Source organism: Ammospiza caudacuta, chromosome 12 (assembly GCF_027887145.1).
Source record: "Ammospiza caudacuta isolate bAmmCau1 chromosome 12, bAmmCau1.pri, whole genome shotgun sequence".
Taxonomy (NCBI): domain Eukaryota; kingdom Metazoa; phylum Chordata; class Aves; order Passeriformes; family Passerellidae; genus Ammospiza; species Ammospiza caudacuta.
In genome coordinates, this window is record NC_080604.1 from 7,625,761 (window position 1) to 7,652,681 (window position 26,921).

Below are 26,921 nucleotides of genomic sequence, written 5' to 3' on the forward strand. Positions count from 1 at the left end.
GCTGGGGTGAGCCATCCTGTGCACACAGACACGGCACAGCTCAGTTTCCCTCTCTGTGTGACAGCCATAATTTCTGACAGCACATGGAAGGAACAGGTAGGATGGAGTGAACAGCCTGAAATGAGATGCTCTGTTGCCCAGAGCTTCATGTAAAGTTCTGCACTGCCCTTAAGAAACAGGGGCCCTTTGGTGAGTAACTGAAATATCCTGTGCCCCTCCAGCCTGTCTCCTGCCTGTGTCCTCAGAGCAGAGAGGCTCTGGTAGGAGGTGATTTGGTTCCAAAACCTGATTTAACTGCTCTCACTTCTGTCTGCATCTACCCATGGAGGGAAGAAACTCATGACAGGACAAAGTTAGACATTACAGATGATGAGAAACAACATTCTAATGAAACAATGCAAAAGTGCCGAATGAGATACAAGTGCTGACTGAAACTCTATGTGAGTACAGTAAGTCTAACTCCCCCTCTCCCTTTTCAATTTCCCATTCCCTCTAAACTTTCCAAGCAATGCTGCAACACCTATAAGATGTCAATTCACACAAGCCTTTCTTTTACCATCTTCTCTTTAAGTGTTTTCTTCCAGCAACACATTTTCACAAAACTGGTAGAGGCCCTAGCACACACAACATGAGGTGTGAGACCTTCTGCTCCTCCCTTTGGTTTGGCTCCAATGAGTCATCAGTTATTTGGGAAGGCATAGGCACAAGCAGAATACCATCACTCATGCCTCATTTCCTTAGGAAACCAGACTGCAAACATTCAACTCCTTCTCTTCCTCTGCAGGACAAAACCCAGAGCAACAATACTGAAGCAGCAGATCCCAATCCATCACGGTGCAGACATTTCTGCAGATCTTTTGTTGTTCCAGTGCCCTCCACCTCCTGACAGAGAGCGATTCCCAGACAGCCCCAGTCTCAGCTATGCAATGGCACACGCACAGCCAGGATTTCAGCACAGCCTGCAGTCCCATGGCTGTGCTTCTCACACCCATCTCTCTTGCTTTCGCCAAAATGAATCAGAGGCAAGTGTTTTGCTCACCAGAGAAACTTTTGCACAGGTGAAATGGCAGCCTGTTGTTCCTGCACCCGCAGAGCGCAATCTGCATTTAGCGAGATTCCCTCTTCCAAGGGGCTCCTGAGGATATGATCAACATAGACACACTTAGGAGACACTACAATATTTAGACAAATAATGTACATTATTGTGCACATGTCAGTGTTCTTGATGTGTATCTGACAGGAATAGCCCTAAAAATCTGAACTATCCAGAGCTGAGACCAATGAAGCATCTCTGGATGTGAAGTCACCACATAGAGTCTTTTTTTACCTGCCAAACCCATGGTACACATTAGTCTGCATACTGAGAAGAAAAGAATTGGGAATTTTTGGGTATAGGGTAAAGCAGCAAGGCCTAAAAAGCCAGATGTAGCTGCTAGGCATTTCACAGCCAGCATGGAAATTAAATGCTTAGTTATTTTCCTCTCTGGATATGTTTGTCACTCACTCACAAACAAGCTGCAGGCACAACCAGCCCATCTGCATGAACAAACCAATGGTCCAGACAGGGAAATTGCTACCAGACACTCTTAAATTTGCTTTCCTTGATGATAATGCCAAAATAGTCAAAGATAGAATAAAATAAAATTTAAAAAAAGACAGCTCTTTTTCCCTGTTAAGTGGGAAAACGAAAGGGCTCCCAAAATTCAGGCAAAACCTGGTGCCAGCTCTGGGTGGAGCTTCATGATTCATGTCCATGTTTTGCCTGTGTAACTCTCCCTTGGTTTCTGCTTTTTCTTGCAAACCTTGGCAATGGATGAGCCACAGAGGACTCAAGAGCACATTTTTTCAGGTATCAAGATGACACCTATAGAGCAATAAAAGGATCTCAAAACATTATCTGCAACCATTCTGTGAGGTGTCCCATGAATCCAAGACTCACCAAAAGAACTGATCCAGCAGGACACTTGATCCCCTTGTCGCACTTGCCACACCTTGACTAGGGCACAGAGAACAGGACAAGTCACCAGTGTGCCCTCACCCACATCACACCAGGACACTAATCTTGAATTGCAAATGCTGCTCTACAGGCTGCTGCCTGGGACAAAGATGTTTTTATCTCTGTGGCTCAAAACACCAAAAGAAGAGATCATACGCCACACATTTCCTGAGTCTCAGGGATTTTTGTAGCCCTGGGGTTCCTTCACACAAAGCTGCAAATAGTTTTTTTCCTGATCTGTGGCAGGCAGTCTGTCACTGCAATCTTCAGGTTTAGTGGTTTAAGTGTCATGAGCCACAAGTTGGAGTTTTGGCCATGACTCCTAGGCAAACCACGGAGCATTTTCTAAGGGAGCTTGTGGTCATGGCATGCAAAAATTGGGCTGGATTTTCCTTCCAGAGCTGAATATCTGGGAGTCCCTGCACTAGCCAGCCTCATGGCTGGCACTATGAGGGAGGCTCAGCAAGGAAGCTGAACATGATCTGCACAAGAGCTGCATTAGATATACAGAATCTTCAGGTAGGAGGTGCCAAATCTCCACAATGTCCCATTTCATGAGGCTCATCTGGGGTTACACCACAAGCTACTGCCTCATCCATGAGGGCAGCCAAGGAAGGTTGTCTGTTACCCATCAGTTTGGTTCAGCAGGTGGAGGAACCCTGTGAAATGGTGTCAGCTTCTTGGACATCAGCATTACCCTCAGTATGGTGGTGGTATTGGCAGTGCAGCGATTCTTCTGGACCTGGAGCACCTGGGACACCCCAATCAGGATGCCATTCCTCGTCTCAAAGGACTTCCCATCCAAAGGAATGTTATTGACAAACTTCTGCAAAGGAGGAGATAGCAGCTGAGACAATAACCTTCAACTCCTTTGCATGGATTGCTTGGCAGCTCCAAGATAGTCCAGCAGTAAAATTGTGAGTGTGTGCAAAAGAGAAATGGGAGTATTGGGTCACCAGCCTTAGGAAGTGATAGGTCAATCCAGAACTGGTGCCTCCCTTACCTGAGTGCTGTTTTGGTAAAACATCAGCCAGTAGGAGAGCCCTAACATGCTGTTCTTATGAACTCCACTTCTCAAGTCTGCAGGCAAGAGCTTCTCTCCCAGAATGATGTGGTACTGCACTGTTTCATTGTCCTAAATCCAGAAAAATACAAAGCTTTGGAGTCTTTTGACTTCCTAGATTACAATTCTGTCAGAGGTATGGCATAAGACATGTTCTTAAGCACCTGTAATGGCTAATTAAGCCCAGAGAGCCTTGTAACTCTCTGTAACAGATGACCGATCACACTTAATGATTCTGATACTTGATGAACCCATTAATTTTTTTTGGAACCTTTCAGAAGTCTGAAAATTGCCACAGCCAGCCAGGAAGTGGAAGATGTTGTGCCATCTATCTGCATACTAATTTACTCTGCCCTTGGGGTCCAAATATTCTTTTCAGGTCCACTGCAACACCCCTGGAAATCCTCTCATTTCTCTGCCACGTTTCTCCAAGCTTTTAGCATCAGATATTCATCTCCTATGCATGCAGAAATCCCTGAGCTTGTTTACTATTTGTCAGTGTACCTGCCCCTATACCCACCACAACACATACTCAAGCAGTGAGCTTACCAGCTGGGTCACATTGGCAGCATGGCAGTACTCCTCAATGGAGTTATTTCCAGGAACAAAAATTGTGTATTGTTCAGAGGACTCAATTTTCCCAATGAGCTGGTACTCCTACAAAATGTCCAAACAGTAACATTAGCAATTACCCTTGTACTCACTAAAACCCAAACCACACGTTGAGATCAATTACAAAGACAAGAGGAAAAGCTTGAAAATGGGATGTACAACTTCTACTCAGCCATACACATCTGACTGCTTGCTCCTTGTCCTGGCTGACAAAAGAGCACCTTCCCAGCTATGAAAAAATCTTCTCTTTATTCTGGTTTACTCTGCCTTGTACAGACATCAGAGCACCTGCAGTAGACAGGTCATCTTCCACTGTAACACATGGCAGTGATTGAGAGATCTCACTGTAATTATGCAACTCTGGCTGCTCAAAAGCTTTATGTAGGACACACACAATCTCCCTTTCTTACCAGGCAGCCCAAATTTATGTCCCCCAGTACAGGGGGAGGTGGCATTTGCTCCAAAGGCTGCTGTGACAGTGACAGCTGTGCTCACCTCGAGTGCTTACCTCTAGCAACTCCTGGAATGTGCTGAAGGAGGGCACAGTGCTGAGCTGCTCCTGCAGACCAGGAGGGCTTGGGGGGATATCTGCTGGGGACGGCAACAAAACCTGTGGAAAAAGCACGTTCAGAGCAAGGCTGAGCAAGGGGCTGAGGGGAATCTCACTGCACTCCTGCCCTGCTTGCAAGAAAGGCAATTAAAAGGCCTCGGTTTGCACAGTCCTGCAATAGCCTGAAATCTTCTATCAGCCAAGAGAAGGAGAACTCTCCTCCCACTGGTCCTGGAGACAAATGTTTTAAACATTGAACACTGCTGCACAGGAAACATCTGTCAGGACCTTGTGATAACCTCATATATTTTGCCTTTATATCCTTTCCTAACCATCCAGACATGTGTTCCTCCTTGGCCCTGTAACAGAGGCTGCTACACAGGCCTGCTGCTACATCTGCAGCATTTCCCAGTGCCACATATACTGACATACCTTGCTGAGGACATGGATGATGCCATTGCTGGCAGGGATGTCACTGGCAACTACAGTTGCATTCTGGATGGTCAATACCTGCACAAGAACCAGAGGGAGATGCAAAAGGGTCAGGAAGTGCAAAGCAAGTGCAAAACAAATACATTGTTCATCCAAGGCTGCACATGGTTAATCTGGGTACAGTTTGTGAAAGATGCCTGCATTTGAGGGCACCAGTGTCCCACCCAGGCTCCCCACTGGGAACAGCAGCCCCTCAGCAGTTAAATTTGAGCTTGGTACATTTCTTATGTAAGAAAGCCTTACGCCACTGGTGGTGTTTATCTGCCATCTGGTCTGTGGGTTGAGAGTGGGTAATTCTGGCCCGTACTTTTTGAGCTTTTCAGCAGTGAAGACACCTTCAAGGAAGTGGGCTCTGTGGGCAACAAAATCAGATAAAGAAAAGATTAGGGAAGTGTTGGTAATGACAGGGAGATAAGACCATGCCACCCAACATTCACATCTCTCACAGGAAGTACTGTAGCCTGTGGAGAGAACAATGCAGAGAATTGTTCTGATGCCATCTGACTGGGAAAATCTCTCTGTAAATACATGAAAAATAAACCTACTTCCCATGGTCTGTGGTCTGTTATGTTTTAAATACCTACTTAATTTTTTGCCGGCTAGATATTTAAATTTACTTCTATATTTATCTCAAGGTATGTCCTCATTGGTCATGCACAAGAAAAATCCCATTTCATGGCTCTGTTACTGTTGTTTGGCCCAGTAAAGCAAGGGCAGGAGGCTCCTCCTACCTGACTAAAAACGGCAGTGTGTAAGGGGTCAACCAGAAATCTTCGTCAGCATTGCTCAAGTTCTTGATAGCTGCCTCTGATGGCACCAGGACAGTGACATTGGTTCCTGCTGGGATGCTGAAGAGAGATTTCTGTTGTCCAAAGCAGAAAAATGAACAAATAAGACACGCCACTGCCACATCTATAGTGCAAAATACCCCCAGCAGCCATCCCACCCTCACAGCCATGTGAAAGGGATGAGGAGGAACAGGGCAGTGCTCAGCAGCACAGCAGGGTCTCCTGCCTCTCCTGGGCATGGCAAGCAAGGAATGCCACAGGTGCTTTGGCCGAAACAGCTGACACCTCATTGCCAAGGGAAAACCTGCTGCTTTAAGCTCTACCTTCCCAATCAGTTTTCATTCAAACACGTTCAATCATATCCATAAATCCTTTTTGAATGCCCAGCATCAGTTCTGGGGAAGGGACCAAGATAGCTGCTGGCAAAAGCAATTTTCTGTGCAGCAGGTCAGGTGAGCTAAAGCTCAAGTTACAGGCTGTCCATCATAGTGAGTTTCCACACACTTAGTACAGTCTCTGGAGGGTCTCTCTTATTCCCACATAGAGGCAGGGAAGCAGCAATGAGAAAAGGAACAAACATGCAGTCTAATGTCCCAAAGGATGCTCTTCTGAAAGACAGTGTTATAATGCTACCCCTGCTTTCCCTTCTGTGCTGTGTTTTGATGGCCAGTGGTACAACCATGAAAATTAGGTGTAACACAGCCCCAGCTTCCTCTTGTGTGAGAAACAAAGCTCCCAAGACACACTCATGACCTCATTCTACCACAAACTCCCCAGCCTTTCTACATGCCTGCTCTGCAACCATTTCTCATTTGCTTTGCTTTGTTTTCTCTAAAGAAAAAGATATTTGGAGTTGCTTGTCCTCTAACAGACTCATTCACAGACTTCACTTCCACAGAACTTACCCATGTGGGTGTCCCATGGTTTCTCTTACCTTAACCCAGTTGTAGAATCCTACAAAGTGGGAATTCCTGGCCAGCTCCTTTTAAATAGAAACAACAGAAGAGTTAGCTCTGCTGAGCACAGGGTACAGGGCTGGGGGACTAGGGATGGGGGAAAGGAGCAATATCAAATATCAAATCTGACAATATCAAATCTGGCAACAATGACTTCAACATTCTTCTCACTTCACAACCATTACAGACACCATGTATTGTGAGGAGAGATGGGCACTTCTAAAACCAAACTTCAGCCATTAAAATATATATTTCCAAATAAACAAACTATTTTCAACTCATCTGCAATGGGTTCATGTGTATCAGGGACAAAAGATTGAATCCACAATTGCCTTTGATATTTCTAAAGACAGAAAATGGGCCTGACAGCTCTGACCTGAAAAACTTTCCTAACAATGAAGGAAAGATGACTTATTGCACAGGACAAGTGCTGCCTGCACAGGGGTGAGGCAGCTTAGAAATTATGCTTTCACTGGCAGTAATTACTGCTGGCATCACTTCTCTGCCTGTGGCCTTGGAATACACTTGGGCTTCATGCTGATGCTGTAGGAGTCAGCTCAGGTAACAGGGAAAAGCAAAGAGAGAGCAGAGCCAGTGCTCTCCAGTCTCAAAAAGGCTCAGACATTTGGTCTTCACTAACTTTTAGAATGTCCCCATAGCATGTCATGCCATCCCCAAAGTAGCCTTCAGAGCAAACACAGGATCTCTCTCCTCCACCGAGGGGTACACACGAAGCCTGGAAATACAAGGAAAGGAAGAAGAAATTAGAGAGCAAACACAGGTTATGTAGTCTTACACCCATCTCAGAATTGAATTCTGGCTTTCCAAGTGCTGGGCTAGAGTAGCACACACAAACTCCTTCCCCCTGCTGCCTTTATGGTGGCACTGAGTGTTCCCCTCATGCAGCCAAGACTGGGTGATTGCTCTGGTTGTGTGAACCCACAAAAATCAGAGGATCCATCTTTGGAGCACATCAGTGCAGACCAGTAAGATGACATATCATAAACCTTTGCAATTCTCTCAAAGCCATGGCTGCTGCAAAACCTGTCAGTGAGCAGGTGAGCCTGCCCTGCCATGCCAGCCTGAGGAGAGCTCTTTAACTACTCACCAGGTCATGGCAGCCACCATTGTCCATGAGGCAGGGGTTGATGGCATCACAGCTGTAGCCATCACCAGCATAGCCCCTCTTGCAGACACACTTGCTCTGTAAGAAAGACATTTCAGTTTTATAGACTTACCAGAGCATCCTCATTATTATCCAAAACATGTCTAAGGCAGCAAAACTTATCCTTAATTTATTTTCCCAAGTTTTCTTCCTGGTACCTCAAGACCTGGAAATGTGGAGTTGTTTCCTTAGCAGGGCATCATCCTCTATCACAGCACACAAGCTGCCAGATTACTTAAGCACATTGAACCCCTGCATTGCTTGGCTGTGGGGGTCACTTGAAGATGATGGTTTCCTCCTTTATTTCCAAGTTTTCAGGGAATGACACAGATTTTGGGAATGGCAGAAAGAGGAATTAATTTCAAAACTTCCTGCTTTGAAGATATCTAGGAGAGGACTTGCACATCTCACCTCACTAAAATCTGCTACAGCTTTTGTACCTTTTTTCAGCACCTTGTGCAATGCTCCCCATGCTCAGGGGGAGAAGCAGCACCCTCAGAAATCTCCTCTCACGTGCACCTTCCTCCTCCTCCCTCAACATGCATTGCTCTTGGCCCAGCTCCCTGCACAGGCTGTCTGAAGTGCTCACATGCTCTTCAGTGCTGTGGTCTGGGGACAGGGCCATGCAGCAGCTGCTGCCTATGGTCAAGTTGTGTTACAGAGTGCAGTCCTGTCCCTTTGCTGCACAAGTCCCAGAGTCAAGCAGCAGTCCTGAGCACACCAGTGCACCTCACATGCAAGTGCACTGTGATGCTGCAGCTGCAGCTGCTGTTTCTGGCAGTGGACAAGCAACCTTGGCTGCTGGCCAGCCCAATTTTTGCCTGTGGCAGTCCAAGGCCACCTGAGAGCAGCTGAGGGAGTGTTAGCTCCAGCTCCAGGCTGCTCAGCCCTGCTCATACCTGCCCAGGCCCGGTGTAGATGCAGTCGGCGTTGAGGTGGCAGCTCCCTCTGCTCTCCAGCATGCAGTTGTCTATGGGCACACAGACCTTGCCATCCCCAGTCCAGCCCACATTGCACTGGCAGGTGGCAGTGCCAGGGCCTGTACTGGTGCACAGGGCCTTCAGGAGAAGGGACAGAGAAGGAATTATACCCAGCAGAAGGGAGAGAGTGCAATGAAAATACAGCAACAAATCTCCTTCCTCACACTGTGGAGAATTTCTGACTGACCAACTCTGATTCCAGCACTGGGGACGGGGGGTGGAAGCATCTTTTCCAGAAAAGTCATAGAAAACTTCATAATGAAGTGATTCTGGAGACATTTTGTGTTTTCAGAGAGGTAGACACTTGTGCCTGAGGTGGCTCAGAACTCACAGGTTCATTATCATCATGTAAAGCTATTCCATTACACAATAAAGTATTCCCTGAAGAGGGGGACCACAATCTCCTGCCTGGATGTCTGGGATGGAATCAATGATAGATGGCAGATCTCCCTCAGGAAAAGACCTACTTTGTACCCAGTGCCATCCTATTCTCTTGCATATGGGCCAATGTCTTCCTCTGACTGAAGGGTCTAATTTATGATGAGGTTTGACCATTTGGCAGTAATTGCCAACATGAAGTACCACATGGACACAAATGTTGTGTTGGTGGTTACTGGGAATATGTGTTGGATCTCACAGTTAAGCTACAGAGAAAGGAACACATTAGAAGAGCTTGAGGGGAATATCATTGCAAATCAAAAATTATCTGTACAGCTAATCTGTGTGGCTGATAAAATATCTGGTGTGAACCAGCCAAACTATCCTTGGAGTGTCACATTTTGGCACAGGACCAAATGATCAACATCTTTACAATGACTATGCCAAGGCACTTGTTATTCCACCTCATCTGACAGACAGGAAAATTAGCACACAAAATGTGTAACAGTCCCAGGAGCCCTGGATCCCTGTTCTGATTGAGAGGAGCTGCCTCTCACTCTCCAATCTGACCCCACTTACATTCTGTGAGCAACCTCCCCGTCCTGGCTGACTGCACAGGTCGATGGGCTGGCAGGAAAACCCATCCCCTTCGTATCCATCCATGCAGATGCACCTTAAAAGTATAAACACAAAAGGGACACAGGTAGAGCAGTCCCTCAAGCAAGCAAGATTCATTACTAGCAGGCTGGCTGAGTCACTCAAAGCATGCTGTGCACCAAGCACACAGCCACACACAGCCACAGGGGTGGCAGCCATGTACAATGGCAATGTGCCCTGAACGTGCCACAGAGACTGACCTTGCTGTGTCATTGAGGCTGCAGACAGCGTGCTGGTGGCAGTACTGGGACAGCCCACTGGGGCCACAGTTCCTGGAGGTCTTGTCACAGAATTTGCCAGTGTAGCCTTCCTTGCAGGACCAGGACTGACACACCCCCCCACTGCCAGGCCTGTTGTCACAGACACCATGGACACAGCCACAATCTGTCAAGCACATGCAGTAAGATCAGTGAGTACAGAAAGCCCAGAATCCACCACAGTCATAGATTTCCAACTTTCCTTCACAATCTCTTATGACACCAAATAATCATTCCATTATTTTTTTCTGATAGAGGGGATGTCTGCTGAGAGACATCCATCACAAATCAAGCCTGGCCAGGGAACAGATCCTGAGACTGCCTGGGTCTATGTTTTCTATAGGCTGTAAGAACAGACTCAAATTTAGGCTATCAAGCTCAAGGTCATTGTCAACTCTCTTTTGTTTCCTAACAGGAGAGATCTAAATTAGGTTGATGCTTCATCACTGAAATATCACCACTGTCATATCAAACATATTTTCTCCACTGTTGTTTGAAGGGACACACACGATGACATTTTTGTCACTTCTTTCATGATGCTGGTCTTGCCAGAATGGAATCCCACATATATGAATTTGCACCATTATCTTTGTTATAAATTTTCCTTTAATCTCTCCATCAGAGTTACTAACCTTCATCACAGTTCTCGCCGTGCTTGTTTGGGTTTGCACAGATGTGGCAGGCTGTGCCTTTGAAACCTTCAAAGCAGAGACAGTTGCCATTCCCTTGAATGCCATCACTACACTGGAAGGACAACAAGAAAAAACCAAAGTGATTGAAACTCAGAGAAATGCCAAGGCATTAATATCCATCAAAGGTACTTTGATACACACAGTAACAAACAAGACTTTGAAGAGCAGTGGTAGTAATACAAGATCCCACACAGCCAGAGCTGTGCCCAACAACTATGACCTAATTCTCACTAAATATGTGCCATTTTCCTTGGATCTTCTGCTACCACCTCTGTGGGTTTATCCCTGGAGCACAAACTCTGAATTGTACTTATCTCAAACTACACTGATGCACCTGCTCATTGCAATGCAGAAGGTTCCTCCACACTTACATTTCCCCTGCCATAGCATGGGCTGGAAAATCCCCCTGGGCATGGCATGCAGTCTGGACCAAAGAACCCTTTGCAGCATCCAGGTTGCTGAAATGAAAGCAAAATTGATAAGTATGACATGACTTAACAAGAATTTCCTGGAGTACTCCTGTGCTTATAATTCTTAAATTCTGGTCCTTGTCTCTGCCATGGGGGGAAACAGAATGTTGTATTTAGCATCTGTGTTTCTTAGGAGCTCCTGCACCTAAATTATTTTTCAACAATGACCTTTTCCTGCTCACAGCCAATTCTTCTCAGAACAAACCATTATTTTCTGCTTACTCTGTGACTTCAACACATGGGATGCATGTTTTTTATGAACTTTTAATTCTTTAATAGCACTGGTACACTCACTTTTACTTTATCCTTGCCCAGAACTGCATTACTGAGGAGGGATGGAGCAGTCTTGGATAGCAGGCCTTGTCATGACTGACCAAAGGAAGAACAATCATAATGCAAACAATCAGCAGTATTTAATGAAACACCCACAAATCATTACATACAGTTGGCACTGCGAGAGCTCAGGATCTGCACACAAACATGAGGTCCATAAATTGACTAAGACAGACTTTCCTGAACCATCTGACAGTGGTTCATAAACAGGATGCAATCACTTCACAGCTTATAGCACTTTCTCTGTGCTCAGCTTCCTCTGGGAGAAATGCTAAAGCTGGCACACTCCAGTTAACACTACACAATCATGGCTTCCTCATTTTATTTAGTTGTTGCACTCAGGTTTAACTGAGCTGCCTTCTAACATCTGCAGTATGTTGGTACCCTGTGTTCTCCTGGACAAAGGAAAAGCAGGTAGCTCATTTATGTGATGTCCTGGGGACAGCTTATCTTTTGCTCCCATCCAGCCACCTGATTCAGGTCAGAGCTGCTCCTAGTGAATGAGGAAGGGCAGAACTGAGCTGTCCCAGAGGGAATGTGTTCCTAAATCCCACTCACCATGATGGTTTGATTGCAGTACCTGGCACACCCCTTCTTCAGGACATTCAGGCCTTGTGGGTCATGGATGTAAACACATTCCTTTGGGGACAGTGTTGGTTCCTGCACAAACAAAACAAGCCACCAGCACTGTCATCTTCCCCTTGGCTCTTTCTGCTGCAGAGAGCAGCTGTGCCTATCTCTAAGCTGGGGAAGTTCACTGGGGAGCCAAGGTGAGCAGCACACAGCTGGGGCAGGCCTAGGATGGACCAAGGCACACAGTGGCCTCCTCCTGCTCCCAAGAGTCCCCAAGCCTGAGCCAAGGTGCTGCCCTCTAGTTCTAACAATAGCATCTGTGATAAGGGAGAGAGCAAGCACAGGGGAAGGAAGGGAGGGAGAGGAGACAGGGGGAGATAAGGGCAGCAGGGAGGAGAAATAGAGGGTAGGAAAGAGGGGAGGAAGAAGATAGGAGAGGGGACAGGGGAGGAGGGAGGGATAGTGGGGAATAGAAGGAGTAAGGAGAGAATTACACAGTGAGGGAGGGAAGGAAAAAGACAAAGGTGAGATGAAGACATAAGAGGAAGGGTTGCAAATAACATTGGAACAATGCTCAGTGACCCGTCTTGGAGTTGGGCACAGGTAGAACTGGGCCCCAGGTGACTCTGACTTTGTCAGCCTCAGTCAGAGAGGCAAATGAGCAACTGGTGACTGCAGATCTCTACTTCAGACATCCATGCTGAGACAGCATTAGCAAGTTCCTCTGAAAGTCAGACCTCTCAGAGGACACTCAAGAGTTTAAGGGTGGTGAGCACCTCTCTGGCTTTCACAAACAACACCATTTCCTGGAACTTGCTGTTCTGCTAACCTCAGCATGGGATAACAGCAACACTCCTCCTTCCTCCACCTTCAGCTAGCTCTGCTCATCTCTGAATCAACAAGGAACACAGGACAGGAACAAACTGTTTCTCACCCTCTGCAGAGCAGAGAGATTGTTGTGATTCTCTGGCTGTAATATAGGGAGAGGCAGTACTGAATGGTACTTGAGGAATCAGGTTTGCTTCTGAGATTCTGGAGCAGCTGGCAAACCTTGCATGTGGGCAGGAAAGCTCTGCCTGAGGCAGAGTAGAAGTGCTAAAAGCTGCAAGTCTACAATTTCATTTAGACCAGAATTTCTCACCACGCTCCACATTGATTCAGCAAGCAGACTCCAGAATAAGAGAGTGCACAGAGCAGTGAGTGGGCAACAGTCTAGGACCACAAAGCTTGGATACATACCCCCTAGCAAGGCTCTCTGCTGGCTGCCTTTCCTGCTCCCTATTTATTTGAAAGTGGCTTGAGTCAGAAACTGTCAGTGTGCCTGTTTGTTATTATGCAAAGAGATTACAGAAATAACTACAAATATTTACCATTTCTTTGCTGCCAGGTGGGCAAATGCTGTTGTTGAGGGCTTCACAATCCACACAAGTGCCCTGTTAAGAAAAGAAGAGGCAAAAATGTAATTTTCTCAAAGGAACCCCTTCCCCATGCCAAGAATGCTACAGAGCTACTGTTCCCAGTACATATATCCAAAACCACACAAAATGTATATGAAATATTTAACTACTATCAGTTTCCATTCTCTGAAAGGAGCCAAGTTTATCACTTAAATAAAATTTTCATGTGTCCAAGCAGATGTTTGCACCTGCCTGAAGCTGGGGTGTATCTGCACTCTCTGAGTTTCTCTGCCACTAGGCATCCTGCTAGGCTGGAAATCTTTGGGAATCCAAGCAGCTTTGGGAATCCAAGCAGCAAGATTCACTGAATCAGCAAGTTATGTGGACACTGTGGCCCCTTGGGATTTACTGCGTCTCTCCAAATCCAAATTCAGAGTCTCATCTTCTTTCCTCAGTAAGCTACCAATGATCAAACTGGGGAGCAAGCACCTCAAATAAGGTGTATGAAACAGTTTGTGTGAGAATACTGCACAGCATTTGTAGGTCCTGCTGCTGAATGCCTGCTCCCTGTCCAGGCTACAGGACACCAGTGGGACAGAGGTGGGAACAAAGCACTGTCAGCCAAGTTAGCAACTCTAGTGGGAAGAAGATCATATAAAGGAAAAGGCAAATGTACTTTGGAATCCAAGGTAGGATGGGGGCACAGAAAGAACAACAGCCTACAAGGAACATGTGCTGATTAGCAGGAAAGCAGTGCCAAGTGCAAGCAGAAGAAACGCTGACAGTGCTGCCAAAGTTCACACCAGGGGAACTCTCAGGCAGACCACCTTTCCCAAATGCAATTTACAGAGCTTTCTTTTGGCCCTCCAGGTGAGTGTGGGGTGCACAGCAAGCACCAGCTGTGCTTGGGCATGAGAATGGAAGGAGCTGACTTACCATCACAATCTTATGTTGCTCTTCATTGCATCTGTGAGGCAAAATGGGAACGATTGAAGGAGGGATGAAGATGCCATCCAAAGTATGAATAATACCATTTGAAGCCACAATGTCTCGCATTTTTAAGGGGATCCCTGATTCATCCATCAGAATTCTTCCCTGATGTAGAAACACAATTTTAGCCCATTAGACAGGATCAACTACATAAAGCCATTGTGGGAAACAGATGGTTCACAGCATCAAGGGAAACCACACAAATGGTCAAGACTCCTAGTGGAGTCACAGATTGGATAAGAAGCAAACTAATTCAATGATCTCATTTAAGTCTAGATTTTTAAGCAGAGGAGGAAGCAGAGATTGGCTGAAACCACATAGTTCAGAACCATGTGCAGACTTTCTCCAAGCACAGAAGGGTTTGCCCCAAAGGGTTTTGATTCACACTTACATCCGCACTGATGTTGATGGTAAGTATCTGATTAGCCATTGTAACAATGTGTGGCATCATTATCAGTTGCTCTATGGCCACCTGAAATAAAACACAAGGGGGTGGTACCATGAAAAATGACCATGAAAAGGGTCATTTCAGTGTAGCTTACAGAATCCCCCCATGATTCCTGCCACTTGAGAAACTTCTGAAGGGGACTTAACGTTTACATTTCATGAAATACCATAAAAACAAGCAATGGGTCAGAGGGTAATCCAGGATTTTGTGTGAACTGTTTGCAGAACCACAAACACAGCAGCTGCCTTGGTTTTCATTCCTTGTTTAGGTAACTGTCCAGCACTACTGAAATCAAGTCCCACTAGCAGTGTCTCTTGCTAATACAGCTGCAAGTAGGGTCAGACTAATAATGATTTTTTCTAGGACATATTCAATAAACAATGAAAGTTCAGCCAGAAGCATAATAGAGAACATATTTTGACTGAAAAAATAAGCTCTAAGGCAGAAAAATATGTAAATTTCAGCTTCTGTACTTAGAAATGTAACTATTTGAGTAGAGAGTTCTGAGAACCCAGACAATTCTTATTTTTGTGTCCTGCAGAAAATTCTGCTGGACAATATTTTCATTGTAAAGGCCATCCAACTAGGGAGCACCAACACTCCAGAAAACTCAGAGCTCCTTCATGGAGAGAGAGCACAGCTGTCCCTTTTGGCAATTCCTTTCATGGCAAACACTTTGCCTCATCAGATCCTGCAGAGTCACATCTCTGCTCCTCCAGGGGAAGTCCAAGAAGCAGCAACTGAAGTCATCAACACTGAGACCTCTCTGCCAGACAAAAGGGTTGCTAAGGGGTTGCTCTGAAGGAGCTCTGGGGTCAGAGAGCTGCCTGCCTTACCGCTGCTGAAGTGTAGATGTGATGTTTCACCAGTTCCTGGAGCTTATTGATACCCTAAGGAAAGAAGAGAACATGAGAATTAGATAACCCTTCAATGCTCAGGAGGAAGAGGAAGCAACTACATTTCCTTCTAATCAGAGATTGACAATGCCAATGTCTATAGCAGTGAATTCACTTGGTGAATAAGTTCCTTCATTTTCCCCTGCCCAAAGCTGGGTGAGGAATGAAAGTCAAACGTCAGATTTAAGCAATCTGGCTGACCTGTAAGCTCCATCAGCCCCCACTTCTCTCCTAGAACCTTACAGAAACAAAGACATGGTTTGGCCACCCCCAGGAAGAACAACTTTCAGCAATGACCAGATCCATTGCACAAAGTCATTCCAGCACAGCCCAGTGCAACTCAGCCAGCTCAGGATGCCTTACAGTACTATGGGCTCCCACCTCCGTGAAAAGATAAATGAGCCTTCCATCTCTCAGCTTATCCACAGCATCATTGCTGGGTACAAACACAGTGAAGGGGCCTGGTCCATCCAGTATTGCAGGCAGGCCACAGTTCTGCAAAAACAACAGAAGACTTCATCATGGATCTAACATGGGTTACTGAGGGGGGTCCAGCAGAAGTGAGAGGAAATATTAAACAGCTCAATATTAAAGGCAGAGCTGTTGTAAAGCAAAATGTGCAAGAGGCAACTTGACACCAGGGACAGAGGTGTGATAGAACAGAAGTGTAAGTGCTACAAAACCACAGCTGGGAAAAAGAGGCCACTGGTGGGAGTGCAGCAAATATGAACAAGGGAGTTCTGGGCTAATGCTCCCTGCATGCTTTAAACACAGAGACACTCAGCTGTGGTCAAGAACTAAATATGCTGTGGAGAAGAACTCTGCAGGGACAAGGGGAAGATGGGAAAGAGGCATGTACCCTTGCCGCTTGTGCCTGATCACCTACAAATGTGAAAACTCCAACATTTTCCATTACATTTGCTTAGGTAAAATAAGAAAATAAATACCAAAAATGGCACAGAATAAAAGATCCAGAAAGAAAGCCAAAGCACTGAGATGTATTTAAATGTTATTCAAAATTCCCCCCAAATGAGCAGCAGGCTTTGTACAGCAGCAATACCTCAGCTTCCTGGGCAGACACAAACTTGCTTACCTCCAGTATAGTTTCAAATCTACTGAAAATCTCCATTGAGGCAAGGATCTCACCAATGGTTTTCTGCAAGAAGATACAAAGAGGAAAAACATGGCTGAGGCTGAAGCCATACTGGTCTGAACACATACTGGAAGGCCAAGCTTGTGGTTTGCATGTAAAGATCTACAGGAGACCATCATCCTCAAAGGGATGGGCACAATCTAATGATTATTTGTTCTCATTTAACACACAGACAACTTTTTGATTATAATTTCAAAATGCACTACGGGCCAATTAAAGAAAATCTTAGTTTGATTTTTATGTGAAAAATGCTTTTCAATATTAATCCCATAAGATACATATTCTGTAAGATACAGCAGCAGAAGAGCTCATTTGCTGATTTTATTCATGAAAGTAGAATTCTCTTCTCCTCCAAGCACTGTAAAAGCATTATTGCAAGATTTTTATCTAATTTATGCAGTACTTTTAGCAACTTTTAAAGGTTTTTTGAAGATACCTAACAGGCCTAATCAGAGATGGAGACAAAATAAATAGCCTTTTCCCTTAAAAAAAAGCCTCACTGATTTGGAAGATTAATGATGAAAATTGCTTTTTAAAAAGTGTTTATTCTGCTTCGCCATAAAAGAAGATAAATATGAATGCTTCTGTACCTGTGGGTTTCTGAGGTTGTCAGGGCTGGGTTTTTTCCTGAGGCTGTTGACAATATGTATGATGCCATTGGCTGCTGGGAGGTTTGATTGCAAGATGTTGTACAGTTCCCCTGGCAGATCTTGATACCGGAAAGATTTGAGGTATGTCTGGGTGATAATAATAATAAAAAATAATAATCATAATCATAATTTTAATCACCATAACAATAACAATAATATTGATTATGATAATTTATTTCCTTGTGTTTCATCTGTGTTACCATGATACAGCTATAAAGCAGTCCTTATGGCTCAGCAAGGGGAAGGCACTGCCAGAGCTACTCTTGAAAAAGTAAATGTAAGGGATGGCCTGGGTGTAAGACAAGCATCCCACCCTGCTGGAGTTTGGGTGATATTTTGATCCTGAGTGGTACTTTCAAGTCTTAATACAGAAAAAAAAGACCTCATCTGGGACACCCTGCTCCAGAATGAAGTTTGAGTGTGAGCAATGCTTGATCACAGCTCTGGATCACAAAAAGATGTCCTGACAACTGCATAGCTGATTTGGAGGCAATCCTGGAAGTGCAGCTTTAACTGCAGCTTTTATTAATTCGTTGTGCCCACAAGGAGTGTTCATAACAAGGCCAGAGCAGTCAGGCTCACTGAATTACAAGGCAGGTGGCTGGTCCCTTCACTTTGTATGGATCCATGCCCTGCAGCCTGGTGTGGGAGGGTATCCCAAGGTTAACCTGCAAAGTAAGCATCCAAGCCTTGGTGCTGCAGCTGTAATTCAAGTTCAGGGAAGCACAGCTTTCCTGTGCTACTCATTTTACCATGTGCATTTTGAATTGCTCCTCCCTGCCCTAAACTTCAGTTCACATCACCAAGGACTCAGTCTGAAACAAAGGAAGGGGAGTGCAGACTTCCCAGATCAAAAAACTCCTAAGTAAACAAACAGGAAAGAATTTTAAAAGGAGCATTGACACACTCAGTTCGGATTCCCCTGCTCCAATAGTGCTTTGTCCTTTTGATGTATTATGACCTAGACCTCAAGGCCAAGGCTGGATCCTTAGAGAGGAAACTCAGGGCTCTCTCCCTTGGCCACCTGTGGGTTTGCAGGAAAGGCCCAGGATGGAGAGAGAGAGCAGTGGATACTGGAAAATGTGAGTCAATTGGAAAAGGAAAAAAGAGCCTTCCACGTCAGAACACAACAATGAAAGCTTCTTTGCTAGGACGACTAAGGAAAATATAATAGAGAGGAAAAGAGAAACTAGAAGAGGAAATATTCATCATGTGTCTGTGTCCAAGCACACAAACTCCAAGGGAGCAGCATTCAGTTCTGAAGTGAGACTTTGCTGGCTCTTCCACATCAGCCACATGGATATTGTAGCTGCTGACAGTATAGGGAAAAGGTCTCTCCTCCAGAACATTGTGCACATAGAGAGCATGGAAAGACCATTCACATGTCAGATTCTTGGTTGTCTGTGAGACAGGAGATGTGGTTGCTTGGGGTGTCTGGTCTTAAATCACCTTGCTTTAGACTACACAAAGGAGCTTCTTGTTTTGATCACAGAAAAAGGTTTTCTGGTGAAGAAAGCCATCAAGGAAACCAGGCTCAAGCTCCAGCCTGTCCTATGTGAAAGCAGTGCCCCAGACCCTCAGGAGTTCCTCACCTGGCTAGTGAATGTCAGCTGATGTCCTGACAAGGTCCACATAGTCTTGGCTTTTATCATGTCTTCTATCAAGTGCAGACCAGGAACAATGTGCATTTTGCACAACTGCTCAGCAGCTGTGTCCTTTGGGGAGGAAAGCCCACATAAAAAAGAAAAATTACATGTTCTTTCAAAAACTTCATTTACCACAACACCACCTTTCTCCCAGCTAACACACCCACAGAAATTCTTAGCATACAAGACTGAGCTTTCCTCTTCATTTTGATTCACTGGAGTAGCACCCTGGCAAAACTCTCCTGTTTTTCTGCACGTCCAAGAGGGAGATTGATTGACCTGTAAGTGACTTTAGAGCAATCCTCTGGACAGAAACCCATTGGACTTGGACAAATTAAAAATTATCCTTGCATGCTCCAGATTATAAAATTTGCCAAAGCTCCCCAAGTGCAATCTTTGCCTATGCCGGACCATGCAGGTGGTCTAATCTGCTGAAATTACATTTAGCTTCTTCATTTCTTCTCTGAACTTATCATCATTGCTGCTTTTTAGAAAAATCTTCTGTCAATACTGATTTAGGTGAAACTGATCCTTGGGGAACAGGTTGACTGGATAACTTGGGGCCCTCTCCTGATGCATTTTCTATGGATCCAGAAGTTAGTATTTTTAACCACAGGTTGAATTTCCAATACATTGGTGTAAAAGTTGGCCCCTTTTGAAAGTCACAGCCACAGGTAGTAAAAAGCCACTTGAAGCTTTAAGAACAGTCATACAGAAGAGTGACTTTCCTGACATTGAAAACAAACAAAAAACTCTGTCAGTACTGAAGAAAGAAATAGAATTTTTAAAAATAATGTGAGGGATGTAACATCCTCTATAAGGCTGCAACTTAACCAGACAATGAAAAGTATTCCCAAGAGATGATTTCTATAAACAGCACATGCCAAAGTTCCTCTCTTGTGTCAATCAGTTTTTACAGGCTACAGAGCTGAAACAGGAAAGAACCTTAAGACAAAAATTTGCTAAAATCAAGAAAACTTACATTGAATTCCATTCTGTCAAGAATGGGAAGAAGGGATGGCACAAAGACTGTGAAGGGCCCATATTTAGTTAGCAATGTTGAGCACCCAGAAGCTGTAAAAAGAGGGGCAGTGTGAACTAGTTAGGCAGTGATGGTTTAACCACAGCAATAAAAATATTTCTCTTGTTAACAGCACAATTCAATCTACGCAGTATCAGCCTGGTGCATTTACAAGGAAGCAGAGGGAGTTTGGCACTGCTACCCTGTCCCCAGCTTGCTCCGTCCCCCAAGCGAAATAAAAAAGCATTTACCAAACATTTTCTTGGCGACGTTGAGCTTCCTTATAAACCTTCCTCGCAAATTCTGCTGATTTATCTCACCCAAGAGATCTTTATAGCAACTTCTCCCATCTCCAATCTCCCCTTCTTTACACACACAGCTATGAGGCAAGGATGAAACATGACAAACCATTGTAAACCAGTTTGCAACACATTCAACAATTGCCAAGTAGAACAACATGTCAGTATCTACACTTGGAAGACCAATCCCAGTTCCCACATCTTAGAATCATAGAATGGTTTGGGTGAGAAGGAACCTTAAAGATCATTTAGTTCAAACCTCCCCTGCCATGGGCAGGGACACCTTCCACTAGACCAGGTTGCTCAGGGCCCCACCCAACTTGGCCTTGAACTCTTCCAGGGATGCTGAGTAACTTCTGCCTAAACTGAGTGACAGGAAAAAAGATTCACATTTCTGCTGGGAAAGCCAATTTGTATCTACCCAAAGAGAATGGAGATGCATCTTTCTCAGATACAAACAATATAAGGGTTGTCTGCTCTAAAGTTCAGAGTACAGATTGCCACAATATAATTATTAGCACCTTTTTTAATTAGATATTTAGTCAATTGTAGTAATTTCAGCATCTGAAAATCTGAGGTAATGCATAAAACCCACAGGCTAAGGGACGATCTATCAAACAGCCCCTGTGTGACCCCTTGGCTGCAGTGAGAAGCCAGCCCAAGCACACCAGGTAGCTACAGCTCATCTGGAGCTCACTGAGGGCCCCATACAGGTTAATGACTTTTCCAGAAAAGCTTATCTACATGTGAAAATCTCTGTCCTGGTTCACACGGGTTTGCAGTCATCACTCAGAGACTACCAAAGCTGTTTTTTCCCGTTTGGGCTTTGTCCAAGTATCAGCTCTGCTCTTTCTGTGTCAGCCATGCAAAGACATGCGACACAGGGGAGGAATTTGACTCCAGTCCAGCCTCAGAGGGCTCAGTGCCAGCTGCTGGGGAACAGATCTGTAAGGCAGGGACTGCACTGAACACTCTGTCCTGCTCTGTGCTAGCACATCTTCAGAAAGGGAAATCACTGTGTTCCAGTCTTGGCCTGGAGCACACAATGAGCAAGTAGATGCTAGTAGTTTTAGCAGCATTGGAGAAGGAAGGATGGAGGAGATGGGACTGCTCTTTCCCTCTTCAATGTCTCAGAGAAGCTCTACCTTTTCTTGAAAACACGTAAAATTCTCAGGGAAGTTTTCTCTGGTGTTTGAGAAGCCATTATGCAAAAATGATCCTCTATCCAGCCATATTTCCCATCTAATGGGTACAAACTTGTAGGTGTTTTGCTGCAAAGGACTACATGAGGTCTGGTGTTTCCTCACTCAACTTGCCCCTTCTCTGTCACTCTGCAACTCTAATTTATTTATTGCTTACAGATCTGACTGGGAGAAGAGACAAAGTCTTATTCCTCATTATCAAATATGCACAAATGTGAGCAAACACCCACACATCTCCCTTTTAATGATTGGTTATTAACTTCTACCACCACTAGCTTGGGGAGCTATACCTCCAGCTCACACCAAGAAGACTCTGTCACCCCAGATTTAAAGCATTTTGTGACCCATGTGCAATAATTTACAATGACTGATGTCAAACTCTTCTTCCAATAGGTTTGTTACAAACAGGCTCTTCTCAAAGGGTAACTCTCGCCTGTAGTCCTGAGATCACCCTCAGTTTCTTCAAAATTCAGTTCATCCAAACCAAGTTGCCATTCTAGCTGCAGGAAAAGCTTCTTCATTTGCAGTTTTCAAAGTGGCTTACCTAGGAATCCCCTGAGTGTCAACTTCACAGGTGGCAGTCACATCGCAGAGGTACTGCCGGCAGTCGCTGGGAAATGCCAAACACTCGGATGAAGGAGGTCTCCTACTCATCCCAGGCTTGCAAACACACGTTGCCTAAGGGAAGGAAACACAGTGATCACAGAGCTGCATTCACCATCTTTTACCCTGTGAGTAATCCTACAGAAGAGCTGTCTGGTTTCCCTTTGCATAATCTGAGGTGAGGAGAGCAGATTTGACCAACACATTCATCAGTTCATGTGAAGATCTCCCCTGGACAATTTTGGATGTTATTGCCTTACCTCTCCTGGACGTCTGTAAACACAAATTGTGGAGTTTTCTGGGCAGCCTCCATTGTTGTCAACACAAGGGTTGATGGGCTGGCAAATCTTTCCATCTCCTTGAAATCCTTCTTTGCAGGTACATTCATATGTACGTGGTCCAAGAACTTTACATACAGCAAAGGAGGAACATGGAGAAGGAGTACAAGGATCCTGAGCTGCAATTAAAGAGATTAGAGGTGAGCAGAACCAAACTTCTGTTTTCAAAACAGCACTTAATGCAGCACAGCACACTGTAAGGCATGGAAAGAATGGAGCATAAGGAATTTGTACCGTTAAACTTCTAAAATTTCACAGGGATTGAAATCATTCCAGACAGCAGACATTTGGGGGTTTTTATTCTGAGGAATTTGGATGACACATTTTCCATGTTACTTCAGTAACAGAAGTGTGAGTGACAGAGGATGCTTGGATTGGTTCTGAATTTGCATCATGTCTGAGGATACATGAAACTGCAGTTTGGTCAGCAAAACCTGTAAAGAGCCAGTGAAAACATCTATCCATAGCTAGCTCATCACATGCATCTTATCAACGTTCTTTTAAGGAAACCAATTCAAAACTTGAATTTGAAGTCAGTGAAGAGCTCCTTTGACTCCACACTTTTTAACTGGTTCACTTACCAACATCCTGCTGTCACTACTTAGTGCATAATTATATGTGAGTGCTGGATGGAACCTGAAACTCTAATTCACTTCTTACTTTTATGACCAAGTGAGAAGAGAGCCAAAAGCTTAGCCCTTAATGTTATGTGTATTCCTGAAAAAAATGGTTTAAAACAACCTCTGCAGTGAAGTAGGCATTGTGTTCACAGTAACCAAACTCCTCTGCAGACAGCAGTGTGATAGAATTTTTTCCAAACAGAGCCATTGAGGGTCACAGAGAAATTTCTCACCTTGACAAGTGCTGCCCTGTTTTCTGTAGCCCAGCTTGCAGTCACACAGGGCTGTGCCATCCCTCACCACGCACTCACTGTTGGCCTCGCACGTCACACCTTTGCAAAGGGGGAGCTCTGCAGTCACACAGCAAAGAGAGTTTCCCTTTGAGCATGTGGGGCACTGGTAGGAGATATAATTCACCTCACACAATATCTGGAAATTAAGGCAAATGTGGATTCTGAGGACCCCAAACTGGCACAAAAGCCAGAGGATATGAGCAGTGCAGGCAGCTCTAAGTTGCTGGCAGCCTAGGTAGTCAGGCACCCCAAGGCTGAGAGAAGAGATCTAGCTGGTGTCCAGAGAAAGCAAAGAGGCATACAGAGATGGTACATCTTAACCCCTGTCACAAAGTGGGTAGACCCAAGAGTAGACCCCAGTTCTTCCCTCTATCTTGATCTCCAGTGCTCAAATCATCTTTCCTCTACATTCCCAACCTATCCAGTGCCACCCTGCCCCTTTAGGGACACCCAAGCCCACATCATGGGGCTGCTCTCCCAGCCCCTCTGCAGCTGCCAGTGTGTTTACCTTGGTCACACCTGGGGCCTGTGTAGCCTCCATGGCACGTGCAGCTCCCATTCCCAGCGACGCCGCTGTTGCATTCCCCGTGCACACAGTCACACTCTGCAAGGGAAGTACAGACAAAGCTTCAGCCCTTGGGCTGCCAGGCAATGCACAGGGCTCCAGGAACACACTGGCCAGCTGCCCTGGCACTTGGCATCCTGATTTCCCACCAATAACCCACTAGCTCCTTTTAAAATATGGCCATGCCAGTCAGAGCTTTGAGAGGGTAAATTGCATGTCCTGAGCTCAAGAAGAAGAGATAAGAGCAGTTCTGAATGCAAGACCTAGACCAGCTTTTCAGATGTTTGTTTTAACACATGGGTACAACCTCCAAGGTCACATCTATCTCACCTGTGTGGACACAAGGAAGCAGAAGCTAGACAAAAAAGGCTCCTGTAACAGCCAGGCTGCACTGCCATAATTCACTTCCCAAACTGCCATACATGAGAGGCAGCATGGTGTGTAATCATGTTTTTATAGAGGAAGGAAGGAAAAAGCTGGGAGACAAGTGGAGCTGTTATAGGAGTCTGAAAAACAGTTGGGACGTGAGTGTGGGTTGTTTTAGGGATGCAGGTAATGGCCTGGCTAGAAAGAGAGAGGAAAGTGGGACAGCCTGGATAAGGGGGGAGAGAGAGAGATTTACAATAGGAAAAATGGACTGTTTGAGTGAGAGACTGAGGATCATTTATTTAGTGGGACAGTGCAGAACACAGAAGACAGTGCAGAAAGACAAAATGCCCAGACATGTGCTATTGAACACTGCCAGCTCTCTGCCACTTTCTCCCTCTCCAGCATCTTCCTCACTCAACCTCTTCCTCCTCCTTCCTTGTTTTCAGCTATTTTTGTGGAGGTTTCCCTTGAATGACTTGTTCTTACCTGACTGACAGTCTGGGCCAAATCGATTTTCATCCCGGCAGTTCTGGCAGCCATACCCACTGTATTGCTCCTAGAAGGGCCCCAAAATGTGTCAGGTATTATTTTTCTGTATCATTCTATTGTTTCATACATCATTACAGTTTAAAGTCTCTCCCCATTTTTGATTTTCTGTGATATCTGAAGCAACACAAAGAAGAAAACTGATCTGCTCAGTGCTCCAGTACTAACCAGCCCCCGTGGCAAAGGAAAACCCAGTGTAAGCTGACACACAGAGGGCATGCAAATGGCAGGAAACTCTGCTGGGCACTGAGCAAATAATGTCCTAATTACAGACAGACAGGAAAGTTCCAGCTGGCTCCTGATATCTGTCTGAAAAAGGAATCTGGAGGTCATTGATACCAGTGGGATTTTTTACACTGATTTTACAGGGCTCAGGGACTTTCAGCATACATTTTAGTTGATATAAGGTGTCTTTGAGTTAAATCCAAAATCAACTTTTCTCAAACACGGGTCCAAGAGGTAGGATTTGAGCTGTTAATTAAGAATGCTGTAAAAATATACAGTTCATCAGGGAAAGTTTCAAGTCTAACACTGATTCATTACCATATACATTTTAGAAGCACTGCTCAATTCCGTTCAATTCAATTGTTTATACTTTGGCTGTACTAAGTCTGGAGTAGTAAAGAAAAAAGAAAAAAATATCTGCCCTAAATTCTTTCTCATCTCTCCTGTTTCTCCTGAGAGAGGGAGTCTCTGCCTACCTGGATACAGTTCATTCACAGCCAAGTGTTTCAGGGCTTCTTGCAGCCATGGACAGATACAATTATTTCAACTGATAAGGGGTTAAATTAATGCAATTCTTTCCTTATTTCACCCTTGAGATTCTTCCCAGCTCCACACCATCATCAACAGTGTTTTAGTGCTATTGCTGACAACAGCAATGCTGCAGGAAAACCACAGACACTGATGCTGGGATGAGAGGAGCTGCAAATGCCTTCCAGGCAGAAGGGCAGCCTCCACCCAGAGCTCCTGCACAGACACCACACAAACAACTCCCTCTGACAAAGCACATCACCCTCAGAGAAAATCATGCCTTCACCTTGCAGATGCAGGTCCCATTCTGCTGTATACCATCCAAACATGTCCCATGGCCATTGCAGGGATTTTCAGAGCCACCTGGACACTCTAGCAGGTAAGAGACAGGACAGATGAGATTAAATTGAATAACCAGCACCTTCCCATCTCCTCCTGCCCCAGGTATTCCAGCTGTACAAAACAAAGGTCAATTCACCAGCAAATTATCCAGCATGCCTAACACTGGCCCACAGGTGAAAGGTCTAAGGAAAGTCCCAACAAGCCATAACTAAATTTCAACAAAGGCACTGAAACATTTTTTGAGGTTTGGCCACTGCTGCCAGCAGCACTGAGGGGTGAGGGCAGTTCTGGAACTAGGAACAGACAGGAGCCTGCTTTGCAAAGACACTGAGCATTTTCAGCTCTCCTTGACTTTATGGAGAGCTGGAAGTGTGCCCAGAAAAACAGGGTCTCCACATCTTTAGAGTGGGGTACCTCCAGATTCTGAGGATTATTTCTGATAATTCTGAAATCTGTAATTTCTCTGATTAAACTAGTTGCTTATTCAAAGTTAGTATGAGAACAGGCTCAAGCACTCAAACAGTCTCCCATTTTCTGCAGAACTGGAGGGGGCCTTTCCATATTCTGTCAGTCAAACACGTGAGAAGTGTTCAGCTTAGTAGGTCTTGATTTTGGATTTTTGAGACAAGACAAAACAAATTCTCATTACTTGGCATAAATCTGAGTGGGAGTTCTGGGATTGTTATTTTCACCTTGGGTTGGAATTGCTAAGTATTTTCTGTGGCTGAACAGCTGACTGACTCCAGACTATAGCGCAGCACACGTGGCACACGCGCTGCAGACAAGAGGGATATCAGAAAGATCTTCCTCTTCCTTTGGAAACTTTTG

The 26,921-nt window shown here is 45.0% G+C and overlaps 1 protein-coding gene across 1 annotated transcript in view; it reads right to left on the reverse strand.

Moving 5' to 3' along the window:
* STAB1 (stabilin 1) overlaps nucleotides 1–26,921 on the reverse strand; it is a 51,699-nt gene that overhangs the window by 16,157 nt on the left and 8,621 nt on the right. Inside the window, exons 5-38 of the mRNA XM_058813195.1 lie at nucleotides 26,038–26,123; nucleotides 24,939–25,008; nucleotides 24,027–24,122; nucleotides 23,459–23,575; nucleotides 22,528–22,724; nucleotides 22,209–22,342; nucleotides 20,415–20,542; nucleotides 20,125–20,216; nucleotides 19,089–19,211; nucleotides 17,437–17,583; nucleotides 16,787–16,849; nucleotides 16,075–16,188; nucleotides 15,634–15,687; nucleotides 14,741–14,821; nucleotides 14,296–14,454; nucleotides 13,333–13,395; nucleotides 11,948–12,049; nucleotides 10,958–11,044; nucleotides 10,527–10,638; nucleotides 9,838–10,021; nucleotides 9,560–9,653; nucleotides 8,522–8,680; nucleotides 7,566–7,661; nucleotides 7,098–7,193; nucleotides 6,436–6,483; nucleotides 5,445–5,575; nucleotides 4,957–5,065; nucleotides 4,654–4,731; nucleotides 4,180–4,281; nucleotides 3,609–3,716; nucleotides 3,000–3,131; nucleotides 2,694–2,822; nucleotides 1,940–1,996; nucleotides 1,040–1,135 (exon numbers count right to left, since the gene is read on the reverse strand). Coding sequence (XP_058669178.1) covers nucleotides 1,040–1,135; nucleotides 1,940–1,996; nucleotides 2,694–2,822; nucleotides 3,000–3,131; nucleotides 3,609–3,716; nucleotides 4,180–4,281; nucleotides 4,654–4,731; nucleotides 4,957–5,065; nucleotides 5,445–5,575; nucleotides 6,436–6,483; nucleotides 7,098–7,193; nucleotides 7,566–7,661; nucleotides 8,522–8,680; nucleotides 9,560–9,653; nucleotides 9,838–10,021; nucleotides 10,527–10,638; nucleotides 10,958–11,044; nucleotides 11,948–12,049; nucleotides 13,333–13,395; nucleotides 14,296–14,454; nucleotides 14,741–14,821; nucleotides 15,634–15,687; nucleotides 16,075–16,188; nucleotides 16,787–16,849; nucleotides 17,437–17,583; nucleotides 19,089–19,211; nucleotides 20,125–20,216; nucleotides 20,415–20,542; nucleotides 22,209–22,342; nucleotides 22,528–22,724; nucleotides 23,459–23,575; nucleotides 24,027–24,122; nucleotides 24,939–25,008; nucleotides 26,038–26,123 — 3,644 coding nt within the window. The remainder of the gene's footprint in view (nucleotides 1–1,039; nucleotides 1,136–1,939; nucleotides 1,997–2,693; nucleotides 2,823–2,999; nucleotides 3,132–3,608; nucleotides 3,717–4,179; nucleotides 4,282–4,653; nucleotides 4,732–4,956; nucleotides 5,066–5,444; nucleotides 5,576–6,435; nucleotides 6,484–7,097; nucleotides 7,194–7,565; nucleotides 7,662–8,521; nucleotides 8,681–9,559; nucleotides 9,654–9,837; nucleotides 10,022–10,526; nucleotides 10,639–10,957; nucleotides 11,045–11,947; nucleotides 12,050–13,332; nucleotides 13,396–14,295; nucleotides 14,455–14,740; nucleotides 14,822–15,633; nucleotides 15,688–16,074; nucleotides 16,189–16,786; nucleotides 16,850–17,436; nucleotides 17,584–19,088; nucleotides 19,212–20,124; nucleotides 20,217–20,414; nucleotides 20,543–22,208; nucleotides 22,343–22,527; nucleotides 22,725–23,458; nucleotides 23,576–24,026; nucleotides 24,123–24,938; nucleotides 25,009–26,037; nucleotides 26,124–26,921) is intronic.